Here is a 21,524-nt window from a genome sequence, read left to right as displayed (position 1 = left end):
AGAACTACCATTTACTCCTGTTAAATGTACTTTTATTTCTTCTCTTAGCAGATTTGTGTTTGTTCTTTAAAGACTCATTTTACCTAAACAAGCATCTGTTTGTTCCACAATACACACTTTGGATTTCTGGGGTGTGGGTGTGTGTTTTACAGTTTGATATTGGCCTCTTTGGCCTCCATGGCTTTGGTGGCGACCTGGGCGCGCTCTGACAGCACCGCTGCTTGCTCAGCTGGTCCATGTGACTTGGCATTTTTCAGGAGGAAGTGACTGATGAAAAGCTTCAAGCCCTCCCGCAGCATTCCTAGCTTGGGAATTCCTGAAATCCTGATGGATGGTGAACAACGAGGCACATTGATTTTCAGACTTTCACATATCATCCAGCAGTAAAAAGCACAGGTTTTACATGAAGGATGACACCCAATAACAGGTTCACGTTGAAGCCAACAGATCTTTGAGGTAGAAATGTTGTGAAGATGATCTTTTGCTCTTTTTGTATAATTTTGATCCAAACTAAATGTTTTTTTTTTTTTATTACCATAAAATTACATGCACTATGCTGATTATACTCGAGATAAATCATGTTGAATCAAGTTATCATGAGACTTTCACAAATAATTGCTCTAGCAAACAGTATCATGTAGCAGCAATAACTATTTTACACTTTACTTTCCTTTTTACATTGCATCTCATTTTGTATGAACTTATTCATTCATTCATTTTCTAAACCGCTTAATCCAATTCAGGGTCGCGGGGAAGCTGGAGCCTATCCCAGCTGTGTATAACCTTAGATATTTGAATATTATATAAGAACAGGAACAACAAAACTCACCTCCCAAATATGATGGCTAGCTCCTCGGGCTCAGTTTCTTTAAGAAGTTTGGTCAGCACCTGACGCAAGAAGCGCACCTTGGGTTTATCTAGTTCCCCAAACTCTATTACCTTCAAGACAGACACAGTTTAGAGGCAGTTGTAAAGAATATAGTATAACCATTTAAACATCACATAATGTCAGTGACTGCTGCATGCTACATACAGCGTATTACTCACTTTGAGAATGGACAGTGAAAGGCACTTCCTCTGGAGAAAATGAGTCACGAGCTGGACCAGATTGTTGAAGGTGCTGCTGGGAAGGTTGGAGAGGTCCCTGAACTTGTCCCATAGGCTGAATTGGAAGGTCATCTTGAATAACAAAGAGATGGTACAAAAATTAGCAGATAGTTGCAGAATTATTTACTAAATAACCATAGAGATAGCCAGATGGAATGCATCCATAAAAAGCCTTCGGAGAATAAAACAGCAATTTAAAAATACACACCTCATTATAGTTTCTGTCACACACGCAGACTCACAGACACCAACAATAGTGCATGTACACTAACCTCACTCACTCCTACCCCATTCTGCACAAACTTGTACTCCCATCCCTCGTTACTGTCTCCTATCAGAACGTAGGTATAAAAGTATCAGCAGAATGAAAACATCTGGCTTGACCCTGCTGGACCTCCAGCCACCCAGACAGGGGCAGTCACCGTGGCAACAACCCTGCAAACTGAGCCGGCGAAGTCACTGGTATGAAGGGTAAACATATCTAACACTAAATAAATGTAAAGGTTCATATCATGATTCAATCTCCAACAGTACATCATTATAATAGGTGCTACCAAAAAATAAAAATACCGGGCACTAATTGGTCAAAGTTTTGATTTGTTGGCAAACAAATGCTATGTATAAGTGTGTGTGTGTGTGTGTGTGTGTGTGTTACCAATAATCCCTGGTTAGTGATCTTTCAGAATCACAAAAAATACCAAACACTGGTGATTCATTGTATACAATATAACAACAGTAAGTCCATGTTTGGAGATCGTTGTCAAAATGCTTACAGTGCATAAAAACCCACATTCTGCAATTAAAAATCCAGCCCCAGTACCTGAATATAACATCAGATCATCAGAAAAAAGGCTGGTATCGGGAGGAATGGGAGGGAAAATACATTTGAACAACAGCTGATGTCTGGTGTTTGAGTTATTCATATTTATTATGTTGGTTTTACTCTCTTTATTTATTAGTATCATCCATTATCTGGTTGTTTGTAAATTATACTGGAATGTAAAGTACTTTGGCCAACTTGAATTGGTTTTAAATGTGTTATATATGAATCTGGACCAGACACGGGGAGGAGGCAGAGCAGGGTTTGATTTCATTGGTTTTGGTAGACCAAATAATTTCATATAGCCAGTTAGCTTAAGTCCAAATGTTTGACCTTGCCCTTTTCCTGTGCTGCCATCAATTGGAACCAAATATACAATGGAGCCTGAAACAAGCATGGACAAAACCTGCAGGATACTGTAACTCAGATGTGATGCTGAGATGATGAAATTAGAAAAATAAAATAAAAGAAAGTAAATAAGTGTATGAGGCAAATACATCCAAGTGCCTCAAAATCACAACCTTTGCCTTTCACCATTAGTGGAGATGGCAGTGACATGATGGATGATGCACAGCAAAACGTCTGGAATAAGAAACATCTCATTTCCCAAAGACCAGCAAAAAAACACAAGAATTGTGACGTTTTCAAAAACAGTTATTTAACATAACAGGGCACGAGGACTACTGGTCTGCTTGGACAGCTAATCCAGATGAGAACTAAAAGGTTGTACTACTATTGTGTGGCTTTGGTGTTGTAACAGCTAGCTCTAATCATCAAGTCTTTTATGAATGCTGGTAGCTCTGGAGTGCAAAACACAAATAAGGTCAAGGAAAAATAAATTAAACTCTCAAAAAGGATCAAAATTTTGGAAAAAAAAAAACAATACCCAATACTTTAGAAAATAAGCTGAATATAAAAAACATTTCATGACAAACAAACCCTATTTTCAAAAATGTTTTGTGGAGATCAAACAATACTAATGTTTCAAAGATCTTCTATGTGCTAAAAAGCAACAGCATGAAAAATAATTCACCTGTGAAAACCAGCAGTAAACATCCTAAATGAGTGACTTCTCTGCAAAGGTGACCCTCTCATCTGGGTCCAGTTTACATGTGAATTGCAAACATTCCCAGCAGCTCCGTTTCAGGCTCTTTGATCAGGACAATGGTCACCAGTCTCTGATATGAGCTGCTGACCAACATGGCAGCAGTGTAGGAAGTGTGGTCTCTGTCTCATTGTTTGTAGTCACAGTTTGAGTCAAATCAGAAGTGAGAGGTGTTAGAGGCTCCCACACTGCAGAGGTGAACTGCAGGCCACACACAGGTCTCTCTCTCTCTCTCTCTCTCTCTCTCTCTCTCTCTCTCTCTCTCTCTCTCTCTCTCTCTCTCTCTCTCTCTCTCTCTCTCTCTCTCTCTCTCTCTCTCTCTCTCTCTCTCTCACACACACACACACACACACACACACACACACACACACACACACACACACACACACACACACACACACACACACACACACACACACACACTGGGTGGTCACACAAATATGCCAGGTAATCAAATTCCCCAATGCAACTTTTTTATGTGTTTGCACCAACTTATCTGACTCTAAGACAAGTCAAAGTTAATTTACAGTGCATTTTGCTACATGTACATTACCTGATATTTGCATTTGTGTTTAGTAAATCTCAGCTGTCTTAAAATACCTGGAAACGCCGATCGTGGGAGCAAAATTTCTCTCCCAGTACAGCGTAAAAGGCATTGAAGGTTTTCTCCTGCAGGCAGCAGTCCATCAAGACATGAACGATTTCTCTCTCCTGCTTGTCCTTCAGGCCCATCCTTCACACAAAGCAAATGGAAGAGATTTGCAAGAGAAGAAGCCTCTAAATGTAACATATCATACTTATCCCTAAAGGAATTTTTTAAAACAGAATAAAGATATGAAGGGAAACAAACCTCAAGAGTTTTTCAAAAGCATCCAGGTAATCCTCACTGGTCATCAGCACGCAGAAGATGTTTCTTCTGACCTCAGTGTTCATCCTTTGTTTCTTAGCCAGCTCTAAAACTTTTGTACTAAACTGGAGAAGGTACATCAGAAAGTAAATTAAGCTTTTCTCATGCAGTGTTAATTGAGAAAAGTTCTCTGATTTTGCACATGTATATAGTCAATGTACATCACTGTTCTCAGGTATTAGAATGCATACGCAAAAAGATCAAGACTGTATAATTAACATCAAGCATTCGTTGAAACAAACCAAGCAGTGAGAGGTGTTTGAGTGATTCCTTGTTAAAACCCTTATCTGTCACAAAATATTACACTTCAGCCCATGCTTGAAGATTGTTTTCTTAAATTTGGAGCCCAGTTAATTAATTTATTTAATTTGTAAATTATAAAAAAGAGCAAATTCTCTGGAAGAGAAAAAAAAAAAAAAAAACCCCAAACAAACTGCACACCAGAAAACAGTGATGGTAAAATGTCATGTAGGAATTTCTCATGTCAGTTTAAATGAGCCAGTATTTAATTGGAGATTAAAAAAGTAACAAATAAATCAAGCAAAACATGTTTTAAACTGTGCCTTCCCTACCCAGCAGCTTTGTAGCTGCATCAATCATTTTCATCTACACACAAAGCATATTTACAGGCTGAGGCAGAATTTCTGTTGTTTTGTAGACAAAGCAGGTACACCCAATGATAAATCATCCCGTGAACAGTTCTGAGGATGAAAGCTGGTCAGTTTGGTGATAATTACTCAAAGCTGACAGGAGGTATGGTATATGAAACAGAAGCAGATGTGCATTAGATGGAGGAATGGAGGTAGAGGCAAGCAGTCAACTGTGAAGACCTGGAAAACTGTGTTAGCTTGTAATATTTACAAATGACTAACGGTTCATATTTATGAGGTATGCTCTTTCAAAGCATCAAAATACACGATATTGTGAAAACACTGCATCAGCTGTTGATTCCAAAAAAAAAGTACAACATAATCACTTTAGTATTTGCTCTCTGTATCACATCATTTAAACTCTACACCAGAATAACTTCCATGGCACTTAGATAAATCTAAACTGGGAATTCTTCACCAAACTCTTAGATAAAATATCATGTACTCATCTACCTGTCCTCCAGCTATGTTCTGCTTCGGGGTTGTGTCGCCTTGCTTGTTGATCATGGGTGCACCGCTCCACGATGAGCCAACAATCCACCAGCGGCCCACCTGATCTGCTGCCAAGAGGTTTTCCAGAGAGACTCTCAGTTTTACGTCACTGCCTCCGGCACTCCGCTGGATCTGAGTATCAAACATTCAGCAGGGATTGGTCACATCCGCACTTTGTAAAAGTTACAAAACAATAAATCACACCACAGGAGTCCTTCTGAGCTTGATACAGGCTCAAATAACCAATATGAAGTCCAAGCACCAACGTTACAGTGGAGTTTGCGATTGTGGCACTCTGGCGCCTCCAGGTGGCTCAAATGGGGGTTACCATGAAAATAACCCCAACTTGTTCAGTATGGTAAGAAATGAGTTCCTGGAGCATGGTGATTCCCTGCAGGTTTTCAATGTATCCATGCACCAGCACAAATTAATGAGTCACTGTACAGAACTTCATTGGCCACTGAATCCATTTCATATGCATCAGATGTGTTGACACAGGGTTACACTGAAAACCTGCAGGGCTGCAGCCATTGTGGGACCTAGCTGAATAGCCCTGTCCTCGAGGCAACAAAAAAGGCTAGCTCAACCCCAGCACAGTTGTCACCTACCAAGGTCCTCTGCAGCTTCTTAAGTTTCTCCACAGGCTCAGGATCATATCCAGGAATCTTCCTCATGTCATTGTTTTTTAGAGCCAGCATTGTTTCCAGCATGAAACGCACCTGAAGACAAGTTAAATATTAAATGAGCATCTTAAGTAAATATAAAATCAAGATACAGATAACGCTACTGAAATCAATTATGGTTTATTTGTAGTTCTGGAAGTAAATGGTTAAAAGGTTAGAAATAATCTTATGTGACCAACCCTTGTCTGATCCTGAAACTTTGATCCCATGTCACTGGCCTTGCGCTGGGCTTCACAGATGAGCTCCTTGAGAGCCAGAGGATCATCCTTCCTCAGAGAGAAGCCGACATTCCTCAGCAAGAACAGAACAAGCTCAATGTCCTTCTCTGTAAATGCTCTGACTAGCAGTTTCAGGATGTCAAAGATGAGCAAGGAATGAACCACCTGGAAGTTATAAAGGTGAGCCACAATGGCAATGAGGTTGTCTGACTCTTTGCTTTCACTTAGGGTCTTGTACACGTCATTAAACCTGTGCACAACAGTCTCCAGAAAATGGGCTCCCACCTGGGGAAGAGAGAATATGCAATGTCAGCTGCTATACAGTTTATAGATGTAAGGCTGATGACAGCTTGATATAAGCTCTATTTCCAAACCTAACAGGTGTACACAGGCTCTGTGGTTTAAAACAACAACTAGAATTCAACAGTTCAGATTTGATAAGTGCTTGTAATCCAATTTCATGGGATTTACTCAACACAGAGTCAATCCAAAAGAAAGATAACAATCCCCATTACACTTTATGGAAAAGGAAATAATTACTTCCCAATTATGCCAAATGTATTAACTTATAATCGAGGAGTGTGAAACAAGGTCATCCTTTTGAAGAAAGCCTCCAATAAATAATTCAATAAGGGATGTAAATCTGCAGGTCAGTGGTGACTGTTTCTCTCTGCCAGGCAGGTAAACCAGAAGCTGTTTGGCTTCTATCCCTGCAGCACAGAAGTGACTTGAAAGCAAACTACAACTAAAACCTGCATAAAAGCTCCATCTAATATGGATGTTCTGTAGAAACGTTCGGAGGAAAAAGTCCTATTGCACTAATGTGTAAAACACAGTTACCCACAAATCCCGCTGATATATTGTCAAGTCAGTTTAAGAACTTTGTAAGTCTACACACCTTGTAATGATGAATTAAAATGTGTCTACCTACCTCCAGCCCCACAGCATTATGGAGAATACTGACAAGCAGCACATGCTCCATTAGCAGCCGGTCAGGCATCAGGGTCGGGGTGATGCAGGCTGCGAGCAGGACTTCTGTCAGAGTGTCGTTCATGTCTTTCCTGCTGTAACTCATGTACAGCCCCTCAAGCTGACTGCAGATGAAGGTCATGTTGGGCTCACTCAGCCTGAAAATATTGTATCAATCAGTTTTCAGATACAGTTGAAGGCATCTTTATCACTGGTTAGGAGTAATTAGGAATGCTGAAAATAGTTTTAAATAATATTTTAAAAACAAACAAACAAACAAAAAAAACAACAACGGATCAACTGGATTTGGGTGATGGGAGAATTTATCTTCTCCCTGAGGTAAACAAGACTACTTCACACCTCTATGGATGGCTTGAGTCAAACAGGATAAAAAATTTTAAAAAAAAAACACAGATCTAAGACCAGACAGGTTGTTGAGGTCTTGTAAAATAATCTAGTAATACTGCTGCAAAACTTAAAACACCTTGCAAGAAAAAAAACGTTGCTTGGTGGATAAAATAAAAAACAACAACAACCTAACTGCATATTCCAAAGTATTAGGATGTTTATGTGTCCCATCATTATTGCAAGGTCTTTAGTCACAAATCTTTCAATTCTGTAAAGCTTCTGTGCTTGTATGTTTTATAGCATGTTTAGTATGATTATTGCCTAGCTGATCCCGAGTGTGTGGAAGAAAGACTCAATGCCACGCTTGACCTTTGGTTGGGGAAACTGGCAAACATGCTGCATCTGGAGAGACTATAGTATTATAGTTATAATAGAGGCAGGATACTTGACCAGATATGGGACCCTGGGTTAAAATTTCCTCAGTGAGGTGACTGATGTGAGTGACTGATCTTGCTGTCATCATGAATATATATACATTTTTTTAAAATTTGTTTTATGATTACTAATTCTAATACTACCATATTGATTGTTTGTTGTCTTGACTGTGTTGATCTTATATTGTCAATAAATATATATGTTTAAAAAAGTGGGTTATAAACCAAAAATCTTTGTTCCCAGCTTTATAAGTGCCAGAAGGACCTAAACAGGAATACTGAAACCGTCATGAGTGATCTTGTACTAGACTTGTTATAACAGAAACATTGCTGCTGCCAGTCAGACTGTGGAGGGAAACTCATATTTTTTTGAACCAGGAGGCTGGTTCTTAGTTCCTGAACAACAGTGCTACATGAATGGGAACTAAATCTTTGTGGCTTTTGTAGCACAGACTGAGGCAGAGGAGGAACATAGATTAGATTAAATAACCATTATTCCCAATTGCCAATTAAACAAAATATTAATGGATATAGTTATGCAACATATGTTGTTTAATTCTTCTAATCACCATGTGTTTGTTGGCCAGGGTGAGGAGCTGCTGCAGCATCAGAATTGTCATGCAGGAAAAATGTAAAGAGTAAAACAACAAGCATTGTACCCAAAATCTAACTTTATTTTTTACTATGAAGATTCTTATAAGTGCATACCTATCAGATGAAGATGATATGACTTTTCTATTAACATTTAAGTCTATCATTGACTGAATGACTGGAAATGGAAGGAGTTTTACCTGTTCAGTAGGCCTTTTACATTTCTCCTCAGTTTTTCCAACTCAACTTTCCGTTTATTATCTCCAGTGTTACGAAGCTGAGGTGGAACATACTTGCCGGTTGTCATGGTGTCCTTAACATCAGAAAAATAAACGTCATGATAAGATCCATTACAAACCATGCAAGTTGAAAATCTGATGAGAATTACAAAGAAGTTTATCAAGTATTCTGAACTCACATTTTCTGATCTAGACCCAGATACCATGGTATCAGGGATGTCCGCTTCTTCCTCCGTTTCCTTTTCTCTTTCATCATCTGAGTCATCTGCATCGCTCTCATTCAGATCATCGTTGTCATTGTCCATTTCCTCCTCTTCTTCCATTTTATCTTCAACATCATCGTTTTCATAATCATCCATCTCTTCATCATTGTCACTATCACTATCTTCACTTGCCATCTCGTTCTCAGCTTCTTCCTCTTCATCTGACAGCTCAGAGTCACATTCATTCATTGTTTCAAAGTTCTGTTTGGCCAAATTCATATCATTGTTATCATCATCATCATCATACATCCCCATGGCTAACGAGCCAGAGCCAAGCACACCCAGGATGTAATCAAGTCCATCAGTCACAAAGGATTGTGGAAGATTTGTTTTGTTTTTCCTCTTGTTTAACCCAAGGCAACGCTCAAGTTTCTTAATCTCTCTGTCCTCTTGTTCATTTGCCTCCAATAGTGCCAGTTTTCTTGATTCTTGCAGCCTGTTAACTTTTTTGCCTTTCTTTGAGGACTTCTCCGTAAGAACAAGAGCAGACTTACTAGTATTTGGTTTAGACACTTCCTTGTTTGTTTTAGTCATTTTCTTCTTCGGAACCTGTGTCTGTTTCTCAGCCCTTTCCACTGACTCTTTATTAGCACCAAGGGATAAACTGGTGCTGTTTTGGCCTTCATCGTGACCTTTCCTCTTGGCTTTTTTCCGCTTTCGTTTCTCTTTACGCAGTTCCTTTTTGCTTTTCTTTTTTACAAATCTTATCCCATGGTGGTCTTCAGTCTTTTCTATGCCGCTGCTTTTAACGAAATTATCAACAGATAGCATGTACTTTTGTAAAACTGCATTCCCTTTCTTCTTCTTGGTGTTCTGCTTAAATTTTCCTTTCATTTTTTGTTTACAATTTCAACTTTTGGCTTGTACGCTGATAACGTGAACTGCGTGGTCTTACCAGCTACTCCTTCTTAAAAATATAGAACAAAGGTAATTAATGAGGATTTTTAACAACAAAAGGACGCGCTAATCAGGATATTTAAAAAAAAAGAAAAAAAAAAGGGAGGGTTTAAATATAATCAAATGAATACCTTAGTCTGCACATGGATGTCCATGAGGACATGGTTGTTGATGTGACCCGGGAACAAGTGAGTATTTCCTTCCAGAGTAACGTGACGCATGGTGATGACACAGTTTATTTTGGGGCGTGTTTAGCCTGGCACGGAGTGGTTTCACTTCGATGTACACAGCCTTCCCACCAGTCAGAGCAGTTTCTGCATAGGAGAGAGGAAGCAAGAGTTGTACATGTAGTCACCAGCAGTGCGAGGTAGAATGTAGCGAGTCTGTAGCTTTTTTTTGTACTTGCAATATGAAGAATGGAAGAAGACGATGTTACTATCAGAGAGCAGAATTTCCACAGCCAGGTTCGAGAGTACATCGTAAGTAACGGAGATGCTAGAAGAGGCTAGCTGGCTAACGTCCTCTAGCGCCCATTAACGTCAAGGGAAGCTAATGTTAGCTTTGCCTGTCAGTTTGCGTTTACATGATCTATTAAGTGGGATTCTGTATTTAAGAGTGCAGTCCAAAATATGGTGTTTAGATGCCGGTTAATTTTCAAGCTAAGTTTTGTATGAATGATTTAAGATTATAGTAAGCGAGAATACTTAAAGCTGGAGCTTCCGTTAACATTAGCACCTGCTAACTGCTTGGTATACTTGTAAAGATTATTCTTAACACTTTTAGTACTTGTTAACATGTCTACGGTTCACTACGGTTAACATGTGTACGGTTTTTTTCTTTTCTTTCATTTTTTAAAAATAAGAAACTTATAAGGTTTTAGTCAAAGCTGAGGTCAGCCAAAACGTACTTTTAAGTGCAGTGTTATAACGTGTGATCCATGTGTAGTATATGCACTATTTTCTTCCAAAGATGTATGTTGCTTTATGCAAATTGTGAAGAGTTCTGATGGTCTGTTAAATTGAATATTTTAACTCACAATTGTCATACAAGAATCCTCTTCTTACTACTCCTCCTCCAACTACTACTACTACTATTACTTACTAATAAATTGGCTTAACAGCCACACTTTGCTAATTATTTTTAATGAAAAGTGTGACTTCTGAGTAGTATGAGTATCAGTAATTGTTCATAGAGTTTAGTACAAAGTTCATTTGCTGCAGTGTAATGTTAAAACCCCATTTCCAAGAATGCAACTGCATTACGTGCAAATCATGTACCTTTATTGTCTGGTACTGATTGCTGTTTCAATCCAATAATTGTCTTCACTAGTTCAAAGCTAAGCTATCCCAAATATGAAAATAAAGAAATATATATATATTTTTTTTTAACGTATGTATATGTTTAATAAGCATTTATATTTTACTGAAAACTTCAAACCACTAGTTTAATTAATGAGTTACATTAATCAGTTTTAAAACTAGTATGCTCAGTTTTGTTTCCCTACACAATGTGCCAGTCCTTGCAAGATCAGGGTTGTAGTAAGAAGTTGTGAGGTTTCTGTGGCTGTATCTGAGTGCACTAAATGATAAGTAATATAGCTAATACACTGTTGTTGGTGACTGAAAATAGCTGTTGCAAATATTTCTGAACATACTGTATATACATCTTGTGGTATCAATATTTGTTTTTATGTGGAATCTACATGCTTAAAAAAAGGTAACAGAAGCACTTTTAAGGAGGACGCTGTGAAATAGTTCACCTTGATTATTCCCAAAGGATATTACATCAACTATAAATGTCTCACCAGCAGTTAGGCTTAACATTGCAGCTTTAGGTGGTACATTTTGTCCTGAGCATGTCTACATCTGCCTCTCAGTATCCCATATCAACACCTAATCCCGCTACATGATGCAGTAATGTCAGTGTATCATTTAACATTAATCTTTTTGTGAGTCAGCTGATGAATGGGTATAACAGGCAGTGGTGGGCTGATATTTGATGTTGCTTAGACTTCTCTTGCAATCAAGGTTATTCTGGGTTAAGTTAAAAGTTGATAAACATGATTTGATGACAAGATAGTATGCAGTTAATAGACATGAAGTCTGAGGAATGTTATTTCCACAATGAACTCAGCCGTTAATAATTCTAAAAAATTCCATGCCTGGCAAGACAGAAAATAAGGTTATGGCAAGAAATCACATTAAGGGAGCATAAAGTGTCACAAGTGTGGCGTGGTAAGCAATTACATTCTTGTACCACTTTAAACAGGGCTATAATATCTATCAGGCTTACACATGGTTTTCTTGACAGAGAAACAGTCTTCTTGAGCAAACTTTTTTTCTCTATTTTTTTTTTTATTACAATTGTCACCAACATCACAACCTGTGAAACCATATTTTTATGTTTGTGTATATATATTTCTTTTTTTTTTTTTTTTTTTTTTGGGGTACTGGAGCCTATACAATCCTTCTCAATCGCCACCATGATAATGGACTAATTAACAAAATGCCAGCTAATAATTTGTACCTCATGTATCTTGTCACTTTTCTCTGCTTGCAGTGACGGTAATGTGGTCCAAACATTCAAAAGATAACTTGAATAGATCTTCTCTAGGGAAAAAAAATCTGTCCCCGAGTTTCAAATTGAATTCATGTAAAGGTGTGAAATACTCTTGCTATATTGGTTATTGATGTTTACAAACTTACAGGCCATTAACCTGTTTTTGAAGAATTTTTGAAGGGGGGGGGGAATCATACGATAATTATGCCTGTTGCAGTTGGGTTACTGGTGCGCTTGCTGTTATCTCCCTGGAGCTTCTGTATCTTTCTGTGTGTTCCAGTTTATCAGCACTGTGCACCTAATTCTGTGTTATTCTGGGTTTGCCCATCAGTGGACATTAGTTTGAGCCAGTGTCACTGCAAGGTCTATAGCTTCAAACGAATCCAAGTCTTTCTCTGGGAAGGTGACTGCATGTAACAGGGAAACAGTTTTTCTACAGCTGACATATATTACTCCCCAATTGACTGGGAAAGTGTATTATTTCTTTCTGTCTGAAACCTACACTGCTCGGCTGAGTCATCTCATAACCGCAGCTCGACCATGATGATTTGTGTCGTGTTGACAAGGTGCAAAGTGCTGAGGAGGGAGCTTCTAACATTAGTTACATCCTTGTCACTGTCCCAGTAGACGAGAGGAATGTGGAATATGATCGTTCTGTAAGACGATCCAGCTTGTTTTGAGTGTGATTACCTAATAATGTTATCAGATGTCACTGAAAACTATGTTGCCTTGCTCACTTAAAATCACATAAATGGGTCGTATTAAATAAATTTTTATCAATATTAGGGCTGTGACAATATGTTTTTGTCCCGATTCGATTCCGATTCCATTTTTTTGGGTGCCGACTTGATTTAAATTGCGATTCTCATGATTCCTACAAAACTTTTTGTGCTTGTCATTTTTCTTGATTTAAATGACGAAAAAACAACACAGTAGCCAGACCATCATTCTGCTGCTATAATGCCCAAGAAGACAAGTAAAAGATCAATACTAACAATAAAAATGACAAACATTTTGTAATGGATTATTTTTATTTATTTGAAAAAAAAAGAAGATTTTTTTAAATAAAATTTCGATTTTAAAATTGTGAAGCTAAAAATCTTGATATTTCCCACCCCTAATCAATGAGGATCTTTCTACTTCTTTATATCACTAGAAAACATAATTAGATACAGTCTAAGCTAAAAATCTCTATCACTTTTGAAATGCTGTTGCACTCGTGCAGGAGACTTGAAATGTTGTTGAGATGTCCTTAAGCAGTGACATTTAACAACACAAATTTCCACAATATTCGCTCCAGACCTTTTGCTCATTTTCCATCTAGGCTCACTTGTAATAATGCTGCATTCTGTGTTTAATAGACATCAGATCCCTACCCCCCAACGTTTCCAGCTGGAATAGTACATCTCCAGCAAAAAGCCTCTTTCTGTTATATGCTTGTGTTAAAAACAGCAACTAAGAAGGAGACCAGAGAGTATAGCAGTACATATTGTTAACCATTATTATCTTGTTTGTGTAATCTGATGTTGCAGATTAAGATACAATATAGGGGGCATAAATATCCATTCCCATGATGAGATGGGAGTGCCCCAGAGTCACAACTAGATGCAGTGTCATTTTATTAAATAACTACAAAAAATTAAGTCTGCTAGCCTTAAACCAATGGTATCATCAATGTTCTGATCCATCTCCACTCAAAATAAATTCTCTTCTTATGTTGTCTTTTTCAGATTTGCTTCCTCATGTTTGCTGTCCTCTACATTGTCTCCTACTGTATTATAACCCGATACAAAAGGAAGAGTGGTAAGTGTTGTGTAAAATCTGATATGTCCAGTCCCAGGGACACTTATCGGACACAGATCACCTATCTGCAGTAAAACCAGGACTTGACGGATCTGTTACAGTTACAGGGAATTGGTGGAAGTATTTTCACACTAGTCATTGTGGAGATCCTTGTTATTTTTCTGTTCGTGTTGTGTTTACATACAGACAAAGCCCCTCATTTAGCCTTAAGGAAAGTCACGGCCTAGAAGGCTTAAAGTGTATGTGTGACAGAGTAAAGCTATGCCTTAAAAGCAATTTGCTATGTTTAGCTCTGTATCACTATGAACTGTACCCACCTTTAATTGCTTTTAGGGCTGTGGTGGTATGAATACAATTAGTCACAGTAAAAGTATTCAGTTAATCCTCACAAAACCAGTTGAGCAAAGTCTGAGTCTTAAAAGGATCTTTTAAAAAGCAACTTTTTTTTCATTCAGATTTTTAAACATTTTGGCCATGTTAACATGAGAGTTTTAATTCCTTTTTAATTCTGAATAAAAATTGATTCTGCTTTAAACTGATGAAAAATGAAAATGTAAACACCTAAATCTGAATGCAAAAGTCAATTCGGAATTAAACTTATTCCAAAGTAAATGGCTGGTTTATCCGCATTTTAAATCAAACAGATTAATTCCTCTGTCATGTAAACTTAATTCCTCTCTAAGTTCATTCCAGTCGTTCTGAGCATGCTTCTCACCATGTCCCATCTCAATGACGCACATATTCCCTGCGTTGTTTCACCTCCTGTCTCCAGTAGTCTTCCATCTCTTTCTCAGTTGCTGAAATAAAGTGAAGTAAAGTAGTATGCTCGTATTGAGCTGGTGCTTTAGAATTGTAATAAAAAGAATGATGAAACTGGTACTTATTTAGTTTTCCATGCTACAACTGAAAAGACGAGAAGCAGGACACAAACTGTTTTTTTCCGGTAGACGTCAAAATCAAATGAAATCAAACTTTATTTATCACATTCATACAGATGTATTAAACATAAAAACTTAATAACAATTTCACACTTATGCACACACACACACACACACACACACACAGAACTGCACATGCAGCCCAAACACACAACCCCACCCTTCCCTGACACTCTTGTACAAAAAAAAAAGATTCTTTCTCTGTATCTGAGTCTCTGTCACGTCCACCCTCTATCCAATCAGAACCCTCCCCAACCTTCCAATCTAAAACGGAACTCAGTAAGGACGTCATATAACCCTAATAAATGCAACATTGTTTAACAAAAGCATTTATGATATCCTTGATGGAGCATAAGCATTGTTTCTTTCTTTCTTTCTTTCTATTCTGATGTGACGGGTTGTAATTGTAAGTCTTATGAATAATATTTTTAGCTGATGAACATTCAGTCAAAGAGGGGGGGAAAAAAAGATGAATTTAAGATGTAAATTGTCATCTTGTAGCAATCTCTGCTAGATGCTGATATAACAGTTATGTCCAGTTCTTCAGAAAATCCTCACACTATTTGTGTCACTGCAGCTAGAAATGTGTACATTTAAGTACCTAACCTAGGTTTAAAAAAAAAAAAAACATTTAAAACATAAACTTGTAGATTTTAAGAACTTTATCCAGTTTTCCAAGGACGAAGTCCCTCATGTCCACCTTCCCCTGTCACAGCTCAAAAGTGGCCAAGATGTACCGTAAAAGTCCCTGCTGAAGATTTGGACAATAAAAAAAATACAAGGCTTTTCCTTTCCATGGCAAGTTGTGAGTGGGCTAAGATTTTTTTTTACTGTACAATATTGTAAAATCATACACAGTTAACCAAAGTATGACATGCCTTTAAAGGCGATTTTTTTTTTTGGCTGTCTTTTAAAACCCTGCAGTCGTCAACAAAATCCTTCAGTCATTTCTGTTGGGGAAAATTATGCTGGTGACTTTATATTGTAATATGGTTAGAAATATGTGTTTTGATATTATTTTCTTTTTACTTTTACTACATTGTCTTAAGAGTAAGAGCAATTTACTAATTGTCACCTCAGGAACAGTATTATGTCTCATTAACTGGAAATTGTAAAATTAATATGAAATGAGCAAATAGTGGTTGAATGTCAAAGTTAACTTTTATTCTGCCTGCTTTCCTTTTTTCCCCCTTCTCTACCACTGCGAACCATGACAGTGTTAGCTGTTTAAACATTACTGATATTTGAAAGATCTGAGAGCCGCACTGATATTAAGTTCAATTAAGCTTTATTTTGGATTGCGCCACAACACTGTCACAACAATATCATCTCAGGGCACTTAAGACATACATTGATCGAGCCAATTCATAATAGATAGTCTAATGAAGGAAAGCCAACAGGTTGCATCAAATATTGACTTTGATCCAGTTCCCCATCCTGAGCACAGGCGACAATGGAAAGGAAACAAAACTTAACAGGAAGGAAAAACCTTTGGAAGAACCCGGCTCAGGAAGAGCAGCTGGTTGGGGTGGAGAGGACAAGAAAGAGACACCAACAGACACCGCAACCTTTAGCCAGGAAGATTAAAATCAATGGGTAATTAGCAGACTCGTGCAGACTTTGATGTCAAACTCTGCACAAGTCTGCTAATTAAATCTGTGTGTCAAGTGTGTTGAAATAGGTAAACTCCCAACATGTGCAGGACTGCAGACTCTCGAGGACCAGAGTTAGCCACTCTTGGTATGGATAAAGCAAATATTTTGGTTTATTAGGAGAGTAGTACAGGACAGAAACGGTCCAAACACAAGTCACCTTCTGCATACATCTCTAAAGCTGCTGCAGATGATCAGTGTGATCAGTAATGGGAAGCATAGCATAGAGTTTCTCTAGCCTCTTCTTATGTAGTATTAAACTTTATTTCAAGACTGAACAAGGCTCTTCTAAACCAGATGGACGCCATTTCCTTTCCAATTGTCTTCATTTCTGTTTTAAAGCTCGAAGTTATGATTTAAACCAAGGAGTCTGATTTTTACAACTGGTTTTCTTCTTTTTTAGAGGAGCAACATTGTTTAGTGTTGAATGCTAGCAAATCTCTGTGTCAGAGAAGAGCTCAGATCGATGTTCTTTGTCATATTGACACGTTGCATCATGGAAAATACTGTTGAAATTGATTTCTTAAACTTAAACAACCCGATCTGATAAACATTGACTACAATGAAATTTCTTCTCAGCCATTGTGTAGTCAAGACATGACAGATCAGGGTTATAAAGAAAAACTATTTGTTCTTCATCATCAATGCAGTATGTCAGAAGAAGTTTAAGAGTATGATTATGAGAATGAGAATGAGGAGTTCTGTGGAAATTTTATGAAAAGACAATTGAAGCAGTATTTAAACTGTTTTTTCATCATCACCATTAATGTTCAAGTCACCCAATACAGTGACTTTATCTTCAGTACTGAGTCTGATAAGAAGTCAGAAAATCTGTCAGAAACTGTGTGGATGGTCCAGATGGATGATTCACGACTGAATAAGATTGAATGGTTTCAATAAATCTATAATATATATTCTGAATTTTAAAAATGTGCATTTTCCACGAAGATGTGCCATTTCTTTCCACCATATTGGTGTGATATTGTGAAGATATTAACTTAACAACTTAAGATATCAACTCATTCACCATCCCGCCTTGTTATTAAGTGGTCTTGTGTTCTTTTCAGATGACCATGAGGATGAGGATGCTGTTGTCAACAGGATATCGTGAGTGATGATTTAAGTTTAATATTTTATTGAACAAAATATTATAATATTATTCATTAATCACATTAATTCAGGTTAACATGCTTTCTTTGCTGACATGGATGAAATGATAATTTTGTGAGTCCACTGAGCAGAAGGTCACTCTGTGGGGTCCAGTCTGTACTACTGCTGCCCCTGAATCTTTGTCAGCTGCAGAAATAAAACCAGTCTGTCTTTCGGTCTGGAACCAGAGTAGAAGTATATAGCGAGATGAGCAGGATAATTGAAAATATAGGCTGGCAATCAATCAGTAGTACGTATTTATGTAAGTGGTTTATTTTTACTAAATATGTCCATACTATACTTGCCCCTTCCCTCTCACTTCCTGTCACACTGAAAAAAACTAATATCTTTGTATAAATCTAGAATTAATCTCCATGGGAAAATGTAGAAAATGATAACATTGTTGAAAAAAAAAAGTATGACTTATTTGAACTTTTGCATGCCTTCATTTTGATCCGGATCATTTCTGAACATTTTATGGGTTTGTGTTTCTGTCTGATGAAGTATGTTTGATCTTATTTGCAGATTATATCTGTGCACTTTCACACTGGCAGTGTCGGGTGGTGCCGTCTTCCTCTTGCCTTTCTCAATCATTAGCAATGAGATCCTCCTGTCCTTCCCGAGAAACTATTACATTCAGTGGCTCAATGGCTCCCTCATTCACGGTCAGTAGTTCTGAGTCTGTGTGTCTGTCTGTTAAACATATTTTCCACCCTCTTCATACCCTCTGACTGATGACTAATATGTGTAACCACTTGATTTTCTCAAAGTGTTTGCCTTTTTCCTAGCACAGCTATTGTCATACTTTACAAAATAGGTCACAGCAATCATGGTTCCACTGCTGCTTGTTGTACAGTAACATATTTATTTTTATGTGGAAGATAAAAAAAAACCTCTTTTTTTTTTTTTAGTGGTACAAAGTTGAAGAATTACAGTAGTTCCACGTGCTTGTTCATGCCAATTAAATGCAATCTAAAATTTTTAAAGTAAAAATATGTTTTTTAACCTCCAAGTTTATTTTTAAGTTGGAGCTTTAGAAACTTTTCTTTAGAGGCTTCATGAATTTTGAGCCTTAAACTTATTCTTTACCTGTCATGTTGCCTTAACCCGTTGTTTCTGACTCATGTAAAATGCACCGCTAGGAGTGTGGCTTCCCATGATGTTTTAGACATTTTCATTAAGTGAAATACTAAGGTTTGGGTTAGACACTGAGTTAACTCTTTTGGGAAAGGCTAAAATGTGACAGATAATTATTTATTTATTTAATTCAGTGTTTGTTTGTTTTTTTACAATCCATATTTATTTGTGCTCAAGTGTTGTGCAAGAGGTCACTCAAGCTAAATTAATTGGAGGATAAATTGTGAGACTAAATCCTTTGTCAATCAAAGTAAACAACAACTCAGTATTTACAAAGTTTAAATTTATAAATAAATATATTTTGCCACCCTGTTATTTGCTCTCAAAATCAGATTTGTCACTAGCAGTCACTGTTGTTGGGAAATTAAACTAGCCAATTTGATTCCCTTGGGGAAAAAAATTGAAATCATGTGAGCTTAAAAAGTCAATCTGTTTCAGTTGCAGTAGCACCATAAATTTGATGCATGATATGTTTCATTGTGTACTGAAATTAGCGCAGGCTCTTCGGACTCCAGAGTTTTTATGTTTTAAATGAGGCAGTGGGGGGGTTTGGACATCCACCAGATGGCAGTAGAGACCATGAGTTAGACATTGCCAAGACACGTGTTAAAGGCCTTTTATCCACTCTTTACTAACATAGGAAACCAGCCGAAGTGCAAAATTGTCACTAAAAAAAAACATTTTTATGATATGTTTTTGAATGTGTCCTATATGTACCTTTTCTGATGTGCGTGGTTCTTGCAGGTTTGTGGAACCTGGTGTCACTGTTCTCCAACCTTTGCCTCTTCATCCTGATGCCATTTGCCTTTTTTTTTTTGGAATCTGAGGGATTTGCGGGATCTAAAAAGGTACATATCACGAGTCTGAATAAGTACGAGATTTCCTACCAGTTCTAAAACTTGTTCAAATCATTTATATTGATTATATTTAAGAAAACAGAATTTATAGAACTATTTAGGGCAAAATCTGCAACTAACTTTACTATCACTGCAAACATTACATTTGTGGAAGATGATGTTTTGACATTGCTTTATTACACACAAATGAGATGGGAAAACAGCTTGTTTTTGAAAAGAGAAGGAATCCAATAATAAAAGTGGAATTTTGAAATGTATAGTTTTCTGTCTTTTGATATTCACTTATATCAAAATGTTGCTCCCTGTGCAAGAGGTTTCCTCTCTGTAACCAAAGCAGCAGCAGGTGCTTAGCCTTGCCCTCTCCTTGACTCACGCCATGGACTGTAACTGCCACCGCAGAAAGCTCATTAACCATGAAAGTCTGAATCTGGTCTTCGCCCAGTGCCACATCCTGACAAACCGTTTCAATAAGGCCGTAGGCTGCAAACGCTTCAACACTGCTGCATCGGCCCCACTGATTTAAAGCCTGATTCCTTGTCACCCGCTCCCCAGCCCCCTAAAATAAAACTTCAAAAGCACAGGCTAATAATCGAGTTGTAAGGCTCAGCGAACTTCCTCGTTTAATTGATTACCCCCCCACCCATCCCCACCCCAAAAAAGAGGCTGGGGGCTCGTGTTCCGAAAGTCCATAAAGTCGCAGCAACATGACAGGACAATAGAGCCTTGCAAAATGGAGGGGGAAAGATTTACTTTTAATACACCTTTATCCTGTGTCACAGTTTGAAACCTCTCTGGTTTATGTCCCTCCTGGCAAACGCACATAAAAATTAGCCTGTACTGTAGTGTGCATAGCCAGTTCGTTTCTTCCTCTGTCCACTAATTTGTTTCGGTTGGATTTCTTCAGTAGAAGGCAGGCCCTGATGTGTAGGAAGCAGGATGAGGGCCTCTTTCACATTTCTCCTTTTTGTTCTTTTTCATTACAGCAAGACTGTTTCTTGCTACATAGCTTCTATAAAATTGCTCAGAGGAAGCACTGTTCAGTGTTGAGCTTCACTTCGAGGTATATATTTTGTGTGTACTATAGAAGGGAGGAAAAAGTGGGGGTGACAATCCTGTCTGAGTAACAAAGATAAAAAACTAAAGCTGCCTATGGAAGGAATAATATAGCAGACAGAAAAATATAAAACACAGATCTGAGGTTTTATAATGTGATGATATTTTGTTTAATAACAGCATTGGACCACAATGTCATAAGGTTTTATGTGGCATTTTAATCTCCTGGGCTAATGCTGTAACACTGAGTTCCTTCTGAGTGCGGAAATGAAGTAAATGATGAATTTCACTACTAATGTTGTTAGTCAGCCTTTTCATGTGGCTGTGTTTACTTTTGACGATGTACTAAAAGACGCCAACAGAATAAGGATGGAAACGTGGATGTATTTTTTAAATGTTTTCTTTCTTTAATGCTCAACTCTTTAGAGGCTCTGTCAGCTTGTGTGATTAATAGTTTAACAAATTGTCCAAATTGTGGATGAATCAGAAGGACTTGGGGTCTCAATGTCAGATGTTATGATCTGGCTTTATTTGCTGCTGTAAAATGTCTCCCACTTTACGGCTGTTTTCTCAAATCCTCGTTGAAGAGCCGCATCATTGAGGCCACAAGAGGTTGAGTAGTCTGTTAGTTTCTGATCGTAGAGACACCTATA

General features: G+C 37.7%; 2 protein-coding genes across 3 annotated transcripts in view; one reads left to right on the top strand and one right to left on the bottom strand.

Moving 5' to 3' along the window:
• Positions 1-10: 10 nt before the first annotated feature.
• On the bottom strand, positions 11-9,891 carry nom1 (nucleolar protein with MIF4G domain 1). The gene is made up of 11 exons (XM_079259855.1): positions 8,743-9,891; positions 8,525-8,637; positions 6,914-7,109; positions 5,944-6,267; positions 5,690-5,800; positions 5,043-5,213; positions 3,883-4,004; positions 3,633-3,765; positions 1,048-1,179; positions 830-939; positions 11-324 (listed from the first exon to the last, which is right to left on the bottom strand). Exons 1-11 carry the CDS (start codon positions 9,658-9,660, stop codon positions 147-149), a joined length of 2,508 nt encoding a protein of 835 aa, XP_079115981.1. The 5' UTR covers positions 9,661-9,891; the 3' UTR covers positions 11-146.
• Positions 9,892-10,053: 162 nt separating this feature from the next.
• lmbr1 (limb development membrane protein 1) overlaps positions 10,054-21,524 on the top strand; it is a 38,342-nt gene continuing 26,871 nt past the window's right edge. For both annotated transcript variants that reach the window (XR_013771750.1, XM_079259929.1), the window contains exons 1-5: positions 10,054-10,202; positions 14,013-14,085; positions 17,743-17,782; positions 18,350-18,489; positions 19,706-19,809. Coding sequence is in view for 1 of the 2 variants with exons in the window: in XM_079259929.1 (XP_079116055.1) it covers positions 10,140-10,202; positions 14,013-14,085; positions 17,743-17,782; positions 18,350-18,489; positions 19,706-19,809 (420 nt within the window). In the remaining variant the exon portion in view is untranslated. The remainder of the gene's footprint in view (positions 10,203-14,012; positions 14,086-17,742; positions 17,783-18,349; positions 18,490-19,705; positions 19,810-21,524) is intronic.

This window comes from Telmatherina bonti, assembly GCF_933228915.1.
Source record: "Telmatherina bonti genome assembly, chromosome: 20".
Taxonomy (NCBI): domain Eukaryota; kingdom Metazoa; phylum Chordata; class Actinopteri; order Atheriniformes; family Telmatherinidae; genus Telmatherina; species Telmatherina bonti.
The sequence above is the reverse complement of the archived record's forward strand: the minus strand, read 5'-3'. Positions and strand labels throughout refer to the sequence as shown.